Source organism: Halichoerus grypus, chromosome 13 (assembly GCF_964656455.1).
Source record: "Halichoerus grypus chromosome 13, mHalGry1.hap1.1, whole genome shotgun sequence".
In the NCBI taxonomy this organism is placed as follows: Eukaryota; Metazoa; Chordata; class Mammalia; order Carnivora; family Phocidae; genus Halichoerus; species Halichoerus grypus.
Genome location: NC_135724.1, coordinates 46215423 through 46234011, shown reverse-complemented (window position 1 = coordinate 46234011; position 18589 = coordinate 46215423). Strand labels below are relative to the sequence as shown.

The 18589-nt window shown below is 37.2% G+C and overlaps 1 protein-coding gene across 5 annotated transcripts in view; it reads right to left on the bottom strand.

The window, feature by feature from the left end:
• OSBPL1A (oxysterol binding protein like 1A) overlaps positions 1 to 18589 on the bottom strand; it is a 220197-nt gene that overhangs the window by 127601 nt on the left and 74007 nt on the right. For 3 of the 5 annotated variants that reach the window (XM_078060491.1, XM_078060493.1, XM_078060492.1), the window contains 4 exons: positions 15824 to 15922; positions 14539 to 14661; positions 13342 to 13386; positions 6015 to 6096 (listed from right to left, as the gene is read on the bottom strand). In XM_078060491.1, coding sequence (XP_077916617.1) covers positions 6015 to 6096; positions 13342 to 13386; positions 14539 to 14661; positions 15824 to 15922 — 349 coding nt within the window. The remainder of the gene's footprint in view (positions 1 to 6014; positions 6097 to 13341; positions 13387 to 14538; positions 14662 to 15823; positions 15923 to 18589) is intronic. The other 2 variants (XM_078060494.1, XM_078060495.1) reach the window with 1 other exon arrangement.

The window sequence follows — 18589 nt, the reverse complement described above, 5'->3', positions numbered from 1 at the left end:
CTGCGTGTGTTAAATGAGTTATAGCATGAGTTAAATGAAAAAAGGTATCAAGGATACTATAAGACGTAGACAGCACACAAATTATGCACTTAAAAAATGTTAACTATTCAGAGAAAGGAATAACCATTATGGGATGGAGTAACGGAATAGAGTCTGAGAATAGATAGGATTTGAGTTGGATCTTGAAGAACAATACTTTTATTGCTAAATATAATGTGCAATAAAGTAAACATACCTAAAATATCTATAATTATTATTTTCAGATAGTATAGAAACCATTAGTCCTGAGAAGATCATATCAGAACTGTGATCAAGGGGGACTCCAGAAAGGCGAGAGGCTCTGTCTATATCTACCACTGACTGCGTGGTTGCCCCGTGGCAGGTTCAGTGCTGACTTGTACAACCTATATACTAACTTGACAAAACAAATTTAGTACTTACTTCTGAGTTCAAAAGAAGTGAGTTATAAATTTACAAGGTAGATAAGTAGGTCATTCATTTCATTCACTCAAAACATATACAGTTGACCCATGAACAACATGGGATTTGGGCACTGACCCCCTTGCAGTTAAAAATCCATATATAATCTTTGACTCCCCTGAAACTTAACTACTAAGCACCTACTGTTGACTGGAAGCCTTACAATAACAAATATCCTAGAGAAAAAGTGTTAAGAAAATCATAAAAAATAGAAATTACATTCACAGTACCGTGCTGTATTTATTTAAAAAAAAAAAAAAAAGCCACATATAAGCGGACCTATGCAGTTCAAACCCGTGTTGTTCAAGGATCAACTGTATATATGTCAAGTGCTTACAGGTAGCATGCACTGTTAAGGTGCTGAAGACGATCGGCAAATAAAACAAATTCCTGCCTTGGTGGAGTTTATATTCTAATAGGAGAGGGAGACTATCAACTACAATATATATATAGCAAGTTTGATAAGTGACAGAGGAAAAAAGCAAGGTAGGGGAATAACAAGTGTTGAGGGGAGTTGCAAGTTCGGACAGGATGACATATCAGTAAGGGTCCTGACAAGAAATGGCTGGCAAACTGAAAGGGCACCTTAAAACGTCTTTGAAAAAAGATGACACCCAAAGGGGAGGGTAAGTGAACTAATAGACTGGCATGCAGGACAGTTGCCACTGTGGAACGGAGAGGCAAAAAGAAAGGACAGTGTTGCTAAGGCCAGCAGGAGCTGGAGTCACAGGTGCGGGCTCTTCAGCCAGGGTCTATTACAGCCCGTGCAGCCCAGCTGTCAGGAGGGAGGAAAGTGCCTGACTGCTCTCACCCCCTCCACCAATCCCCTGATAGGGTCTCCCTTTTGCTGAGTCCAATGAGAAGTCTGAGGGCAAGGAAGCCCCAGTAATCCAGTCTGTAGTCTGTAGCCAGGTTCTGTTTGAGTCAAGACCTGGGCAGGTGAGGACCTGAGTATCCTGGAGAAAAGACTTCCAGGCAGAGGGCCAGCACAGCCCAGGCTGAGCAGGAGTATGCCCAGCCTCTCCGAGGGGCAGCCAGAAGGCCAGTGAGGCTGGAAGACAAGCAGGGGTAACTAGGAGATGAGAAGAGAGAGGCCACATAGGACTGGAAGAGTCTGTGGGTCATTAGAAGGACTTTATTTTTCTTAGTGAGATAACCCAGAATCTACGTGATGTTTTGAGCAAAGAACATTATACGCTGGTGTTTTGGCAGGGACTGGAGGGTCAAGGGTAGAACCTGAGGGGCCAGTTAGGAGGCTGTTTCAACACTGTGTGAAAGACAATGATGGTTTGGGCCTCAGTGACAATAGTGAAGGAGGCGGGAAGTGTGTTTACTCAAAGCCGAGATTTTTGAGCAGAGTTTTAAGTAGGTTGAACAAAAGTGCTTTTCCTTTAAGATATTTTTTCTTTTAAATAACTGAAATCATTCTAATTTCTTTAACCCGGAATTCACTATCTACATTTAGTAACATGCAATAAACTGTATGCATTAAAGTTGGCATATAAAGTATATCTTTTTTAGAAAGTAGTTTAGCAATGTATCAATAGGCACACAAATGTTAATATGCTTTCATCCACTAATTCCACTTCCAAGAATCCTATGGTAATAAAGCGATGTGATCAAATTTAAGTGTACATTATTCATAATAGTCAAAAACTGTTTAGTACAGATGGGTAAATTTAGGGTTTTATGGAAGAAGAGACTACTAGCCTTCAGGAAATCTTCAAATAGTTTTATTAGTTTGGGTGATTTTCTTTGTTTTCGTAATCATGTCCTTGATAAAGATAAAATAGTAGAGGTTTTAGCACTGCATTCACTGAATCTTGAAGGATATGTTGCCAATGCCAGATACATAAATTTTGGCATTCATCCAGACAGAAATTAGGCTTAAGGAAATAAAGTACTATTTCAATAGAGGACATTTTGGACCAAAACATACAATGAATATAGATGGTCCCTGACTTACAGTGGTTTGACTTAGGATTTTCTGACTCAATGATGCTATGAATGCAAAACACATGGTATACGTGGTACGGTAGAAACCATACTTCAAATTCTGAATTTTGATCTTTGTCTGGGTTAGCAATATGCAGTGTAATTTCTTGTGATGTGGAGCAGCGGCAGGGGCCACAGCTCCCAGTCAGCCACATCATCACCAAAATAAACCAATGATACACTTACAACCGTTCTGTATTCAGATATCCATTCTGTTTTCACTTTCAGTACAGGAGTTGATAAATTACATGGCTTTAACACTTTAATATAAAACAGGCTTTGGGGGTGCCTGGGTGGCTCAGTTAAGCGTCGGACTCTTGGTTTCACCTCAGGTCTTTATCTCAGGGTCATGGGATCAAGCCCCATATCCAGCTCTGTGCTCAGCATGGAATCTGCTTGGGATTCTCTCCCTTTCCCTCTCCCTCCCACTCTGCTCCTCCCCCCACACTTACATGCTTGTAACACTCTCTCTCTAAAGAAAATCTTAAAAAAACAGGCTTTGTATCAGATGATTTTGCCCAACGGCTGGCTAACGAAAGTGTACTGAGCGTGTTTAAGGTATGCTAGGCTAAGTTATGATGTTCAGTAGGTCAGGTATACTAAATGCATTTTTGACTTACAAGATTTTCAATTTACAATGGGCTTTCTCAGGATATAACCCCATTATTGAGGAAGATCTGTAATTGTAAATAAACTGAAAAACGCTTTTGTGATTGGGCTCTGATAGTTCTTAAATGCCATGATAAAGAGTTTGTATTTTAGGGGCATTTGGGTGGCTCAGTCGTTAAGCGTCAGCCTTTGGCTCAGGTCGTGATCCCAGGGTCCTAGGATCGAGCCCCGCACTGGGCTCCCTGCTCAGTGGGAAGCCTGCTTCTCCCTCTCCCACTCCCTCTGCTTGTGTTCCCTCTCTTGCTGTGTCTCTGGTCAAATAAATAAAATCTTTAAAAAAAAAAAAAGGTTGTATTTTATTCTATAGTTTCAAAGACCCATGAAACATTTTTTGGGAAAAAAATTTTATGATCAAAAAAGTACTATTCTAAAATTAATCTGGCAGCAATAATGCCGTATTTTCACAGAAGCTGAGTTGTAGGAGTTCCTAAAAGGCTTTGGATTCCCTTTAAGGGTGGAATGCATGGGGTCCCAGAAGGCAAGATGCCCACAGGGGAGGCTGCGGCAGGGATCTGGATTTGACAGGACACAGAGCAGAACTAGTACGGCAGAACGTGGAGTAAGACGTAAGGAAGTAGCATCTAAAAGTTCATGTAATTTTGTATTAAAACGTAAGACAACCAACAATCACAACCACAAGGTCTGGATTCTGTCCACAAACATTTTAGTTCTTCATTTTGAGAAGTTATTGGCAAACTATGTAGACAGTTTGGAGCAGGATGTGTATTTATCAGCTACTATCTATCAGCAATAAAACACATGGTGCAAGATTACTCTGCACAATCCCTTGGCATTAAGGTAATGTAGTTATCTTCAACTCTAATTCCATTCATGAAATCATCTTAACCATTTACTATTTATATAATATGCAGATTTATCTATCTACACCCATCTTACAGAAAATGTTTACAATTGTTTGTGTATAAATCTATTGAATTTCATTTTAGATATATGAAATAACGTTGTCAGATCATTGTCAGACATCTCAAAGTTTTCCAGATGGCACTGTCTGAAGTATCTCTTTTGTAATATTGAATATTATGCATATCTCCAAAAATGCAAATGATGCATAGCATCGTTATGAGTGACAGGTCATACAGATAATCTGAACCAAGAGATCTCAAAGTTTAAAAAAAAACTACTTAATTTTGTTGTAGTTCTGATGTCATTTCTTTCTTTGGTCCATGTTAAAAGAATTAATCCTTATATTTCATCTAACTCTGGACATTGCCTACATCTTTTAAACATCATTAGTATCTCTTCTTACTTCTGATGTTTCTTGAAAATGGTGTTTTAAAAGCTCATTGATGGTCACAGTTGCATAACTGTAAATATACTAAAAACCACTAAAGGGTACTCCACATGGGTACATTTTAGACTGTGAATTGTATCTAATGAAGCTGTTCTTACTTAAAAAGTCCATTGAGGATGAAGAGTGCTAAGTAATATAATATTCCAGCCCACAATAATAAAAATGACTTAATTGCTGTCCTTCTTAAAGCTATCATTAATACAAATAAATGTTTATGGAACTGACGTAAAGAGATGCCCGAGGTCCATTTGGATAGATATAAAATATCTGTGTTCATTTTATTCTAATATTAGCATTTCTTTGCATTCCCTGGGCATATATAAACTAAACTGAGAAGTCCATAGAGGGAAACTAGTTCGTGATTAAAACTGATAGTTAACTCAGACAACTGAATCAATCAAATATCAGTGAAGTTATTTATAAACCCATCATAGCCGAAATCTAAAGCAATAGGGAGGAGTCTAAAGTCTAAGAAACACAGTTTTTAGTTTACAAAGTAATACTTTTTTGGGGTGCCTGGGTGGCTCACTCAGTTAAGCGTCTGCCTTCGGCTCAGGTCATGATCCCAGGGTCCTGGGATCGAGCCCCACATTGGGCTCCCTGCTCAGCGGGAAGCCTGCTTCTCCCTCTCCCTCTGCCTGCCGCTCTGCCTACTTGTGCTCTCTCTGTCAAATAAATAAAATCTTTAAAAAAAAAAGTAATACTTTTTTTTCCTCGATATGTAATTTTTTTAATTGGATTTTTGATTTTGTATTGTATGTTATTTTGACTTTTGGAATATTTATAGTCAACTCTTGATGATTCATAACCAGTGGAGACTGAAGACATAAAAAGTTACTACTGAAAGGTAGATTAACAATTAGACAGTCATGGTCACATAGACATTCATAGAATCATAAAAGGCTAAGACCTGAGAACAACCAACCCCTTCATTTACAGATGGGGAAACTGAGGCTCAGAGAAGTTAAATGTACTGTTCAAAGTAACAGCTGGTAAGTGGCAGAGCAAGGATTCAAACACAAGACAGTTTAAAATTCAAGTCTTCTGTGGGGCACCTGGGTGGCTCAGTTGGTTAAGCGACTGCCTTCAGCTCAGGTCATGATCCCAGAGTTCCAGGATCGAGTCCAGCATTGGGCTCCCTGCCCAGCAGGGAGTGTGCTTCTCCCTCGGATCCTGCCCCCCTTCTGTTTTCTCACTCTCTCTCTCAAATCAAATCTTTAAAAAAAATAAAAATAAAATTCAAGTCTTCTGGAATTCATAATTAGGAGTCTTATTACATAGCCAAAATGAATTTATAGCCCCAAAATGTTAACTTTTTCTTTTTTTCTTAAAATATTAATCTACAAACCAAGCCTCTTCCAGTAGAAATTTTAAGTCGCTTTTTAAAAATTTCAAAATAGTCTTATCAAACATAACTTTGAATTCGAAACCGAAAATTATCTAACATGTATAGCAAACAAAACTACAAAGGATCGACATCTAGGATAATGGGTTGTGTTAAACAGTGGGTGTTATTTGGTAGTTTGCCCCCCAACTTTTTTTTTTTTTTTTTTTTTACCTTTAGCCATGTCACACTCCTTTATCATTTTCAGAAAGGTGGAAATTTCCCTATCTAGTTTCTGTTGGCATGTTTGTGCTTTCTGGGAAAACAAAAACAAAAAGCAAAATTAAAACTTTATTAATAAAGCATTTTTATAGTACATATACTTTACTGTTTCTGTCAAAACTTTTAGTTCACATGTTGACATACTACAATAATTAAGATATATTCTTGAGAGAGAAAAAGATAAAAATTTCCTTAGAAATTGAATATTGCATTTAATCACATACAGGTTTAAAAAATAAATCTTTCTAAATTTTAAATACATTCAACATTTGTCATGTAGACAATATACAATTGCACTGTTTCCAAGAACTCATTATACCATATACATATGAGTTAGATTTCTCCCGATTAATCCTTTTTGTAGACTTGATTAAATTCACCAAGGAATTATGAAATGCATTCCTTAAGAATATATTTTAAAAATTGTTTTTGTCAGGGCACCTGGGTGGCTCAGTCATTAAGCGTCTGCCTTCAGCTCGGGTCATGATCCCAGGATTCTGGGATCGAGCCCCTCATGGGGCTCCTTGCTCAGGGGGAAGCCTGCTTCTCCCTCTCCCACTCCCCCTGCTTGTGTTTCCTCTCTCGCTGTGTCTTTCTCTGTCAAATAAATAAAATCTTTTAAAAAAAAAAAAAGGTTTAAAAACTGTTTTTGTTAAAAAAAAAAAAAAAAACCTAGATAGTAATATTTAGAAACCACAGCTGATTTTCGTTCAGCCATCTAAGGACATTTTCTTAGTAAGTCAAAGTTTATAAAAATAAGATTAAGTCAATTATAGGAAACATTCTTCTTGCACTTTGAAACTTCTACATTTTTGGATCCCTAAAAGCAAAACACAGAGTTTTATGACACAAGTTCCACCCCATCTTAGTCAAGATCTAGAAGTCCAAAATGAGAAGTCAGGTAAACACATTGATTATATTAACAATGTAATTTTGATGTTAGTTTTATTTACAGTTTCTCTTTCAAGAGGTAGGAAGAATAAGCAAGAAAATTATCATTGTAAAGTCAGTTGGTTATGGCAATGAAAAATGTTTATTCTGAGAACCTTGAGTTTCTTAATATTAAAATCACATTGTTGTAGGTAGAGTAATATTTATCCTTATAAATTCCCCACTTTGTACTCCTAATCCCAACTGGCTCATCACTAAACATTTTTGCTCCTCCTAAATCAGTCCTACATGACAAAGGGACACAGGTAAGCAGCCTTTTCTTCTTTTTCACCTTATAAAATTTTTAGTGCTTATGAAGCTCAGCTCAACTACAGCAGAATTATTCATGGTACCACATTAGTGACAGGCAATGTTCTCTTTAAAATCTACATTACAGGGGCGCCTGGGTGGCTCAGTCGTTAAGCGTCTGCCTTCGGCTCAGGTCATGATCTCAGGGTCCTGGGATCGAGCCCCGCATCGGGCTCCCTGCTCCGCGGGAAGCCTGGTTCTCCCTCCCACTCCCCCTGCTTGTGTTCCCTCTCTGTCAAATAAATAAATAAAATCTTTAAAAAAAAAAAATAAATAAATAAATAAAAATAAAATCTACATTACTCTGTGTTGAGAGCTCTAACAACATAAAAATACCTACACTACACAATTTAAAACACCCCAGAAAGGGAAATGGTGTGCTGGATCACTTTTTCAGACACAGCCCATAAATACAGGTTGAAGGCAGGGAAGAAGTTGATCTGGAGGAACTGAAATAGGCACTGCAACCAAATGTATCACTCATAATTTATTAACAGAAAATTGTCATTTCTATTCGATACATAGTTAATACTCCTGCCCATGTGCAAGTCAATGCTACTGTTTTCTCTTTTCCTTTCTATGGTGAAAGTTAGCTGGATGCATAAAAGCCAGCACTGGCTTCATCTGCAGACTGGAAATCTGTAATGAACAGGACAGAGTTCCTGGGGGTAATAAAGACAAGAACATTCTCCATAACATCATCCTCAAATACCTGAATCCCATTCATCTTCCCTTAGCATATCTACCTGACAGTTACTAAAAAGAGCTTCCCTGGTGGAGGATTTACTTCTTTTAATAAAAGGTACATATTAGGTCAGCTGGAGAAGATTTGATCTACACATTCTGTTTCACAGTTAGGTATAATGTGTCTTCTGTTCTAAACATTTGGTGTGGTTTTGAAGGTAAAAGGAACAAAAGAGGTCATTAATACAAACCACATGTATACATCCTCCAATTTGCTATAATTTCCCCTTAGCAGCTATTGGTTATATTAGGAAAACCTAGAAATCTATTTAGGAAGGTTAATGTTCAGGAGTTCTTTGCAGAGCCCAGCATGGTGTCCCATTCTTAACTTCTAAGCCATTCACCCTTATGTCAGGCATTCTTTTTAGGTTTTAATTTTTTTTTTATTCTACATAAATAGGATCCCACTATAAGCAATGACCTAATACCCGAGCATGATGATATTTTTTTAAAAATTTTTTTTATTGTTATGTTAATCCCCATACATTACATCATTAGTTTTAGATATAGTGTTCCATGATTCATTGTTTGTGCATAACACCCAGTGCTCCATGCAGAACGTGCCCTCCTCAATACCCATCACCAGGCTAACCCATCCTCCCAACCCCCTCCCCTCTAGAACCCTCAGTTTGTTTGTCAGAGTCCATTGTCTCTCATGGTTCTTCTCCCCCTCCGATTTCCCCCCCTTCATTCTTCCCCTCCTGCTACATTCTTCTTTTTTTCTTTCTTAACATATATTGCATTATTTGTTTCAGAGGTACAGATCTGAGATTCAACAGTCTTGCACAATTCACAGCGCTTACCAGAACACATACCCTCCCCAGTGTCCATCACCCAGTCACCCCATCCCTCCCACCCCACCTCCCACTCCAGCAACCCTCAGTTTGTTTCCTGAGATTAAGAATTCCTCATATCAGTGAGCTCATATGATACATGTCTTTCTCTGTTTGACTTATTTCGCTCAGCATAATACCCTCCAGTTCCATCCACGTCGTTGCAAATGGCAAGATCTTATTCCTTTTGATGGCTGCATAATATTCCATTGTATATATATACCACATCTTCTTTATCCATTCATCTGTTGATGGACATCTTGGCTCTTTCCACAGTTTGGCTATTGTGGACATTGCTGCTATAAACATCGGGGTGCACGTACCCTTTCGGGTCCCTACTTTTGTATCTTTGGGGTAAATACCCAGTAGTGCACTTGCTGGATCATATGGTAGCTCTATTTTCAACTTTTTGAGGAACCTCCATACTGTTTTCCAGAGTGGTTGCACCAGCTTGCATTCCCACCAACAGTGTAGGAGGGTTCCCCTTTCTCCGCATCCCCGCCAACATCTGTCATTTCCTGACTTGTTAATTTTAGCCATTCTGACTGGTGTGAGGTGGTATCTCACTGAGGTTTTGATTTGGATTTCCCTGATGCTGAGTGATATTGAACACTTTTTCATGTGTCTGTTGGCCATTTGGATGTCTTCTTTGGAAAAAGGTCTGTTCATGTCTTCTGCCCATTTCTTGATTGGATTCTTTGTTCTTTGGGTGTTGAGTTTGATGAGTTCTTTATAGATTTTGGATACTAGCCCTTTATCTGATATGTCATTTGCAAATATCTTCTCCCATTCTGTCAGTTGTCTTTTGGTTTTGTTGACTGTTTCCTTTGCTTTGCAAAAGCTTTTTATCTTGAGGAAGTCCCAATAGTTCATTTTTGCCCTTGCTTCCCTTGCCTTTGGCGATGTTTCTAGGAAGAAGTTGCTGCGGCTAAGGTCGAAGAGGTTGCTGCCTGTGTTCTCCTTTAGGATTTTGATGGACTCCTGTCTCACACTGAGGTCTTTCAACCATTTGCAGTCTATTTTTGTGTGTGGTGTAAGGAAATGGTCCAGTTTCATTCTTCTGCATGTGGCTGTCCAATTTTCCCAATACCATTTGTTGAAGAGACTGTCTTTTTTCCATTGGACATTCTTTCCTGCTTTGTCGAAGATTAGTTGACCATAGAGTTGAGGGTCCATTTCTGGGCTCTCTATTCTGTTCCATTGATCTATGTGTCTGTTTTTGTGCCAGTACCATACTGTCTTGATGATGACAGCTTTGTAGTAGAGCTGGAAGTCTGGAATTGTGATGCCGCCAGCTTTGCTTTTCTTTTTCAACATTCCTCTGGCTATGCGGGGTCTTTTCTGGTTCCATACAAATTTTAGGATTATTTGTTCCATTTCTTTGAAGAAAGTGGATGGTATTTTGATGGGGATTGCACTGAATGTGTAGATTGCTCTAGGTAGGATTGACATCTTCACAATATTTGTTCTTCCAATCCATGAGCATAGAACGTTTTTCCATTTCTTTGTGTCTTCCTCAATTTCTTTCATGAGTATTTTATAGTTTTCTGAGTACAGATCCTTTGCCTCTTTGGTTAGATTTATTCCTAGGTATCTTATGGTTTTGGGTGCAGTTGTAAATGGGATCGACTCCTTAATTTCTCTTTCTTCTGACTTGTTGTTGGTGTATAGGAATGCCACTGACTTCTGTGCATTGATTTTATATCCTGCCACTTTACTGAATTCCTGTATGAGTTCTAGCAGTTTTGGAGTGGAGTCTTTAGGATTTTCCACATAAAGTATCATATCATCTGCAAAGAGTGAGAGTTTGACTTCTTCTTTGCCAATTTGGATGCCTTTGATTTCTTTTTGTTGTCTGATTGCTGTGGCTAGGACTTCCAATACTATGTTGAATAGCAGTGGTGATAGTGGACATCCCTGCCGTGTTCCTGACCTTAGGGGGAAAGCTCTCAGTTTTTCCCCATTGAGAATGATATTCGCTGTAGTTTTTCATAGATGGCTTTTATGATATTGAGGTATGTACCCTCTATCCCTATACTCTGAAGAGTTTTGATCAAGAAAGGATGCTGTACTTTGTCAAACGAGCATGATGATATTTTAAACCCAAGTTGTCTGGGCACAGAATTCAAGAACAGAGAGCAGGAGGTACCCAGGTGAGCAGCTGAGCACATTCACAGCACAGGCCTCCTGCTCCTAGTTCTGCCCACCCAGAAATTTGCTGTTTTGTTTAAGCTGATGTTAAACCACTTTATTATCCCTGGCTTAGGAAAACAGCTCAGAATGTATTATCAAGGGCTAGGAAAGACTGAATAGGGTAGGGGAGAGGTTAAATTCCAGGCTATTTGCTATAGACAATCTACATTTGGTAAGAACAGAAGCAGACCGCCTTACTCAAGCAATTAAAAGGGACAAACTACTGACACCACGTAGTGAAAGAAGACAGGTTCCAATGAGCACATACAGCGTGATTCCAATTACATACAATTCTAGAACAGACAAAACTGATACCACCTATAATGACAGAAAGCAGATCAGTGATTGCCTGAGATGGAGGTGAAGTGCATTGCCTGGCAAGGGGCCCCAGGGAAATTTGAGGTGATAAAAATGTATCTTTTTTCTTTTTTAATGGAAACTTACTTTTTTTTTTTTTTTTTTAAGATTTTATTTATTTGACAGAGAGCGAGAGAGCACAAGCAGGGGGAGTGGGAGAGGGAAAAGCAGGCTTCCCGCCAAGCAGGGAGCCGATGTGGGGCTCAATCCCAGGACCCTGGGATCATGACCTGAGCTGAAGGCAGATGCCTAACCATCTGAGCCACGAGGTGCCCCAAAATGTCTCTATCTTGAGAGAAGTGGTGGTTACAAAGGGTATATACATTTGTCAGAACATGTCAAATTGGACAAAATGCATTCATTTTATTGTACATAAACTTTTTAGAGATTATAGAACCCTGATGACATTCCTCTTTACAGAAAACAGCCAGGATTGCAAGCACTCGTGCCCCAAGTCTCACCTCCAAGGCTCCCTACCCCAAGCCCAATTCCATTTCCCCTCAGTCTAAGTCAATACATAGCACATTTATTCTTCTTGGTACCTGGGGATCATTATGGCCCTGCTCTGTAATCTTAATGTGTTATTTTGCAACAGATATTTACACAAAATAAAAAAATTAAATGAAAGGATATAGAGAGAAAAAGGCAATTCTCTCTCACATATCTATCAGCACAATTTAGCATCTTCCGCTCATTAAATCCTTATAACACTGAGTTCAGATCCTATAGAATCAAGATATCGTCAACAAATGAAACCCCCACTTTCCTTGTGCCACCCCAAATCTAAGAGCCTATCCCAGTTTTGTCCCATAGTATGTTCTATAATGACAGAAGCATTCTACACTGTACTGTCCAGAGTGGTAGCCACATGAGACTATTGAGCACCTGGAACTGTGCTGAGTTAAAAGGAGTTGAATTCTTAATTTTAATTTAAGTATAAACAGCCAAATGTGTCTAGTAGCTATCGTATTGGACAGCATTTCTACACCAACACTGTGCTTGAATTTTCTTCCCATTTTTATATTTAAAATATTTTCAAGTTGTCATTAAGGCAACAACCATAAGGCCAGTATTTCTATGATTTGTCTTATACTTTTCTCTCTGGAGACCTAACCTTAGGGCAGTGACAGAGAGATAAGAGAAATACTGTTTTCAATTTTTGGGGGGTCCTCATTTTGGGTGGAGATAAAATGAAACCAAAAACATCACATAACCTGGTCACTTTTTCAGTGTGGACATTTTTCCCCCATAATGTCTTGTCCACAACCATGTTGAGGAAATAAGGTTAGTTTTATGTCGATTCAGATGGCTTTAGAGTATTTTAATCCTAGAGTTCCTAATTTCCTTTAGAAAGTCTATAAACATCTAGAATAGATCTCATTTCACAAATAGGTCCCAGAATATCCTCACAACTTAAGAATCCAATGATCAAAGGCATTCTGGAGCCAGTCTACCACAAGCTACAATTCAACAAACTTAACAGCTCATTTCAGATTTTAACCTATTTTTGGACCAAACTTCAGGAGTTGAGATAGAGTCAAGATTCACAGAATTAGCAAATTCTGTTGGACAGAAATATGTTTGTAACCTGCAAAACATGAAAGGCTAAACACTGCTGTAACTCTCCCCAACTTCAGGTGCTATAAAAATCTAGAAGGCAAAAACTTAATGGTTTTAAAGTTAACATAAAAGCATGATATTCAAGTGAATAAAATAAAAGGTATAGTGGAAGTTAATAACATGAAAAACTGAAAACTATGCCAAAGAAACATTTTTTTCAAGAAAGATTTTTTTTAATGATATGCAAGTTAGTCCGCTTTTACCTATAGCTTCCATTAAAAATGTCTTAAAATTACCATAATCCTAGGAAAGATTGGTATGCTTTGTAAGTCCTTCCAGGTTTTATCATTTACCTTATTCTGAGGATAAGGTAAGGACTTCTTTTCCGGTAGGGAATCCTGACGAAAAGTTAAAATATTTAGCACAGTTTTGGGTTTTTTGTTTGTTTGTTTGTTTTTTACTTGTTTAACATGATTCTGGCCATAGATATGTAAACCTTCTTTTTTACCCAAACAGTTTAATGTTATTTAGATGCTCTGGTAGATGTTATTTTTGCAAAGTTCACAGATCTGAAAATTATGTTTATGGTTGTCACACTACACATTAGGCTTTAAAAAAAAATAGAAGTAGCACTGGTAAAGCGAATGTCAATAAATTCTGGCAATGTCTTCAACAAAACATGTAAGAGCTCAAATTTAACGTTCCATCATAAGATAGGATTAGGGACCGAAAGAGCCAAAATCTCCTTCTGATTTAAGTTTACAGGTCCTTACATCAATAAAACTCCTTAGGTATTAGCAAACTTAACTTCATTGAAGTTGTTAATTTAGAAACATTCAAATCCTGCATTCAATTCATTTAATTAAAAAAAAAAAAAGATTAAATTTAGTAGGCAAATTGATATGTCCTGACATAATTATTTGGAGTGAAACTCCATCATCCTTTTGTAGTTCTAATTCTTCCAAACCCAATTCCCATTTAAAAGGCACGGCCAGAAAACTGATGCCCAGAAAAAAATACCTATTTCATTTCAATAACACATGCTGATACTTCTCTATGGCTAAGACATTGACGTCACTTCAGATATAGGCCTATCCTTTTATTACTGACGCTTTATCTTACCTCTAATCAATGAAGTTACAGATTACAAGTGATTTTAAATGAAACTACCAGCCAGGAAAGGTATCACTATGGTTGCATTATTTAAACTCTGAAATATGCAGTGAAGTCATAAAGGGCAGCAAGTCAAGCTCTGCATGCTCCCCCTACTGGCAGTTTTCAAACAGAATGACAATCTGATCACAGCAATGGAAAAATTTTAACCAAAAAAGATACATATGGGCACAGGCTAGTATCTTTACAGCATTATCTACAGAGACATTTGATAGTATCATAACAGACACTATAAATAGCATAAAATATTACTGGATAAAGAGCAATATTATCTCCACTGCTGTCAGATTTCTTAATTTCAAAACCTCACGTTAAAAAAAAAAAAATTCTTGGTGACAGAGTTAGCTATAAAAGTCAGGTTTGGTTTTTCTACATACCTCTAAGGATTCCTTCAAGTCTACAGCTGAAATTGCATCTTCCTCTTCGTCATCAGTCAGCTGGTCCTGGGAACAGTAGTGAGTGCTATAAGCAGAATGATCTTCTATTGCTTCCAGCCAGTCCTGAAATAATCCAAGAATTTAAATAAAAGTAAAATGCATTTTTACTCAAAAGAGATAATACAGCAACAATTTAGAAAGCATAAAATTTACATGGAGAAAATATTAAAGGCTCAAAAAAACAAAAGAAACCCAAACCAACCAACAACAAAAGAATGATGCAGGTCCATGACATTTCTGGATAAAAAAATTTCCTAATACTTTAAAAAAATATCATCTATAAGTTTACATATTCAATAATATTAAAACACACATTATAAAAGCTGAGTAATGGGTGGAAATTTTTTCACTTAAAATTATAGATTCTCAATACTGTTGGATATGCTATTATATACTAATATATCCAGAAATACTATTTCACTAACTTGTAATCAAGCTATAAGAAAGCCAAAAATTGCCTTGATGCTTTAGCTTTTACTAATGTTTTTAAAATATCGGTGATTTCACAAAAAGAATATTTGCCCTTAAAGTATCTGTGTTACTTCCTCCTTATTTTTTACAGCATTACTCAAGGTCAAATTTTACCACTTTATGATACGGTCAGAGCATCAGAAGTTTAGATCGTTTAGGATTCTTTGCAGGGCCAAAGGTAACCACTTTGGAAAATAGATTCTTTTAACCCCTTACATAATTTACAAAAAAACAAGACAGGTCTATAAATACTCCTTTGATCTAAAGGAATATGGAGTCTCCATTAAATCACTGCACTATGAATTTCTGTCACATCAACCCCAATTTTCTTGCTTGCTGCTGCTGTTCAATTTACCACAAAGGAAGACTGAGGTTATACTGTAATAAATCAGAACACCTAAGCTGAAGCCAGGTTTTGTCACTTGTAAGCTGTGTGACCTTGAGAGAGCACTTCAATCTTACTGGCTTCAGTTTCTGTACCTATAAATGAAGAGGCAGACTACATAATCATTCAGAATTTTTTCCAAAAATGATTCACAAAATCAAAATAATAAAGATAATTATGAACAGAAAATATCTGCAGGTACATGTTGATAACGAAATTAATTCATAGGCCAAATTTCAAGCTTCATATAATTGCCCCCATTAAAAAGGTCCAGTCAACAAGATTTTAGATGTTAATATTGAATTGATCCTATATTTTTTGTTTTTAAATGTTAAGTTTTATGAAAGATAAATGAATCCATAAAATTACCTCTCTCGACTGTTGAAGGCTATTCTTAGGAACCCTGAAGCCATGAATAGTGTCATCGAAGCATTTAATAAAGAAGAGGCAGCTATCAGTGGATTTTACCTTGGATATAAAGAAGTCAGTAAGACAATATCATTCATGCACATAAAATAGGATATATATATTTACACACACACATAACAGTACATACAACACATAACAGTATTAACATAGCTTAATTATACCCACGTGAACATTTAAAATACCAATTGGTAAAAACTGGGGAAAAAAATTGATGCATTGGGAATATCACATGCATTGCAGCTAACATCTGGCTTTCATATTTGTAGTTACTCAAAGTAAATACGAATAGTCCATAAGGTATGTAGTTTTAGTTTTGTCTTTTATGTTTAATAACTTAGCATGCACTTGGGCTATAAAATTCTTTAAATACCACAGCTCCAACTTCTTTCATACCATTCTCCAGAACCTTTTGAGCTGAATGTACAAAACATTTGAACTGAGTGTAAAAGAGTAAGTACATATGAGATTGATAAAGAAGGGGGAAAGGAAAAGAGGATAAAAAAAATGTGTCTCATTGAAATATAAGTTTGGAAAGTGAGGGGATTTAAGAATGGAAAAAGATAGGGGTGTCTGGGTGGCTCAGTCGGTTAAGCGGCTGCCTTCGGCTCAGGTCATGATCTCAGGGTCCTGAGATCAAGCACCACATTGGGCTCCCTGCTCAGTGGGGAGTCTGCTTCTCCCTCTCCCTCTGTTGTTCCCTCTGCTTGTGCTCTCTTGCTCGCACTCTAATAAATAAAGTCTTAAAAAAAAAAAAAAAGGAATGGAAAAAGATAGACTTCTACTTCAAGGCCCTACAAGAGTACCACCCTCCTCCTTGCAGGAAACAACTATAAAAAGCAACTGCTGGGGGCGGGGGTGGGGAGGCTGCGTCATTTGGGTATCTGACTCTTGATTTCAGCTTGGGTTGTGATCTTGGGGTTGTGAGATTGAGCTCTGCGCTGGGTATGGAGTCTGCTTGGGATTCTTTCTGTCCCTCTGCCCCTCCCCCTGCTCATGCACACTCAAACGCGCTCTCTCAAAATGGATGAATAAAATCTTAAAAAAAAAAAAAAAAGCAACTGCCTTAAGGAACTGGAGAGTGAACAAAAGTTGACAGACTCTCATGGGGAATGCACATGTTCTTGGAGGAAACGAAATAAGTAACTATGCAAATAAGTTCCCATCCCCAAGGTTTTTCAACTGGGACATATAGTCCACAGGGTGACACGAAAGCAGCATGGGCACACATGGAAAAACCCACAGTCTTTCTGTCTTTGAGAATTAATAAAGGAAAGCCAGGGATCCAGAAATACTAAAGAGTGGGGGTAATCCTCCAAGGGAAAAAGAGAAGAGATCCCCAAACTATGTCTGTTCACATGTCTAATTGATGCTGAGAAAGGATTCAGAGCAGTCTCTTAAATACAACCTTTCGAAATGCAGATCAGAGCTGCCACCCAAGACACAGAGTTTACAACCTAAACCCAGCCAAGAAAATGACCTGCTAAAACAGGTCATTTAACAGAGAAAAATAACAGAACCCAGAATCCCCAGGACTTAACATTCATATTATTAAGGATACAATCCAAAATTACCTGATATATGAAGAAGAAAGTGGAACATATTCTCAAAAGAAGTCTAATTAAAAGGCAGATTTTTCAGAATGGTTAATAGGGACCCAAATAGATACTATCTACACAGATAGAAAATAAAGATATACAGATTAAAAGGAAATGGAGAGAAAAAGAGATACCATGCAAACAGTAAGCATAAGAAGGCCTGAGTGGTTGTATAATATTGGGCAAAATAGATTTCCAAAGTAAATATATTACAAGAGATAAAGAGGGCCACCATATAATAAGAAAAGGGTCAATTATTCAGGAAGACAACATCATTGGTATGTATGTGTTCAATAACTGAGAAATGAACAATTCCACAAGCATAGTTGGTTATTTTGATAGCCCTCTCGGCAATTGATACAATTAGCCAAAAATCAGCAAAAACACAGATCTGAACAACACTATCAACCACCATGACTGAATATTTATAGGACTCTAAACCCAACAATAGCGAAATATACATTATCTTCAAGTGTGTTCACTGGGATAATCCACACATAGAGCCATCAAGCAAGTCTCAATACACTTGAAAAGACAGAAATCATATAGGATACATTCAATGACCAAAATGACATTAAATTATAAATCAGAAACAGATCATAAAAACCCCAATTACTTGGAAATTAAATACACCTATAAGTATTCGTTGGTTCAAAGACAACTTCTATTAATAGAAATTTCTATTAGTTTCTAGTAGAAATTAGACAATATTTTGAACTACATTATAATGAAAACATACCAAAATTAGCAGCATGAAACTAAAACAGTTACAAAGGTAAAAGTATAGCTTTAAATGGCTGTATTAGTAAAGAAGATAGGCCTTAAGAAGCTTTGACCTTGAGAAACTATTAAAAAAGCAAATTAAACCCAAAGCATAGAGAAATTTCTTTAAAAGAACAAAAATAGAAAATAGAAAAACAAAAAAATTTCAAAAAAAAATCAAGGACTAGTTCTTTGAAAAGATCAATAAAATTGATAAACTGCTAGCCAGATTAATCTAGGGAAGAAAAAAAGAGACACAAATTACCAATATAAAAAAAATGAAAGAAGGCACAACACTACCTATCATACAAACATTAAAAACATAATAAGGGAATATAAGTAACAAAAA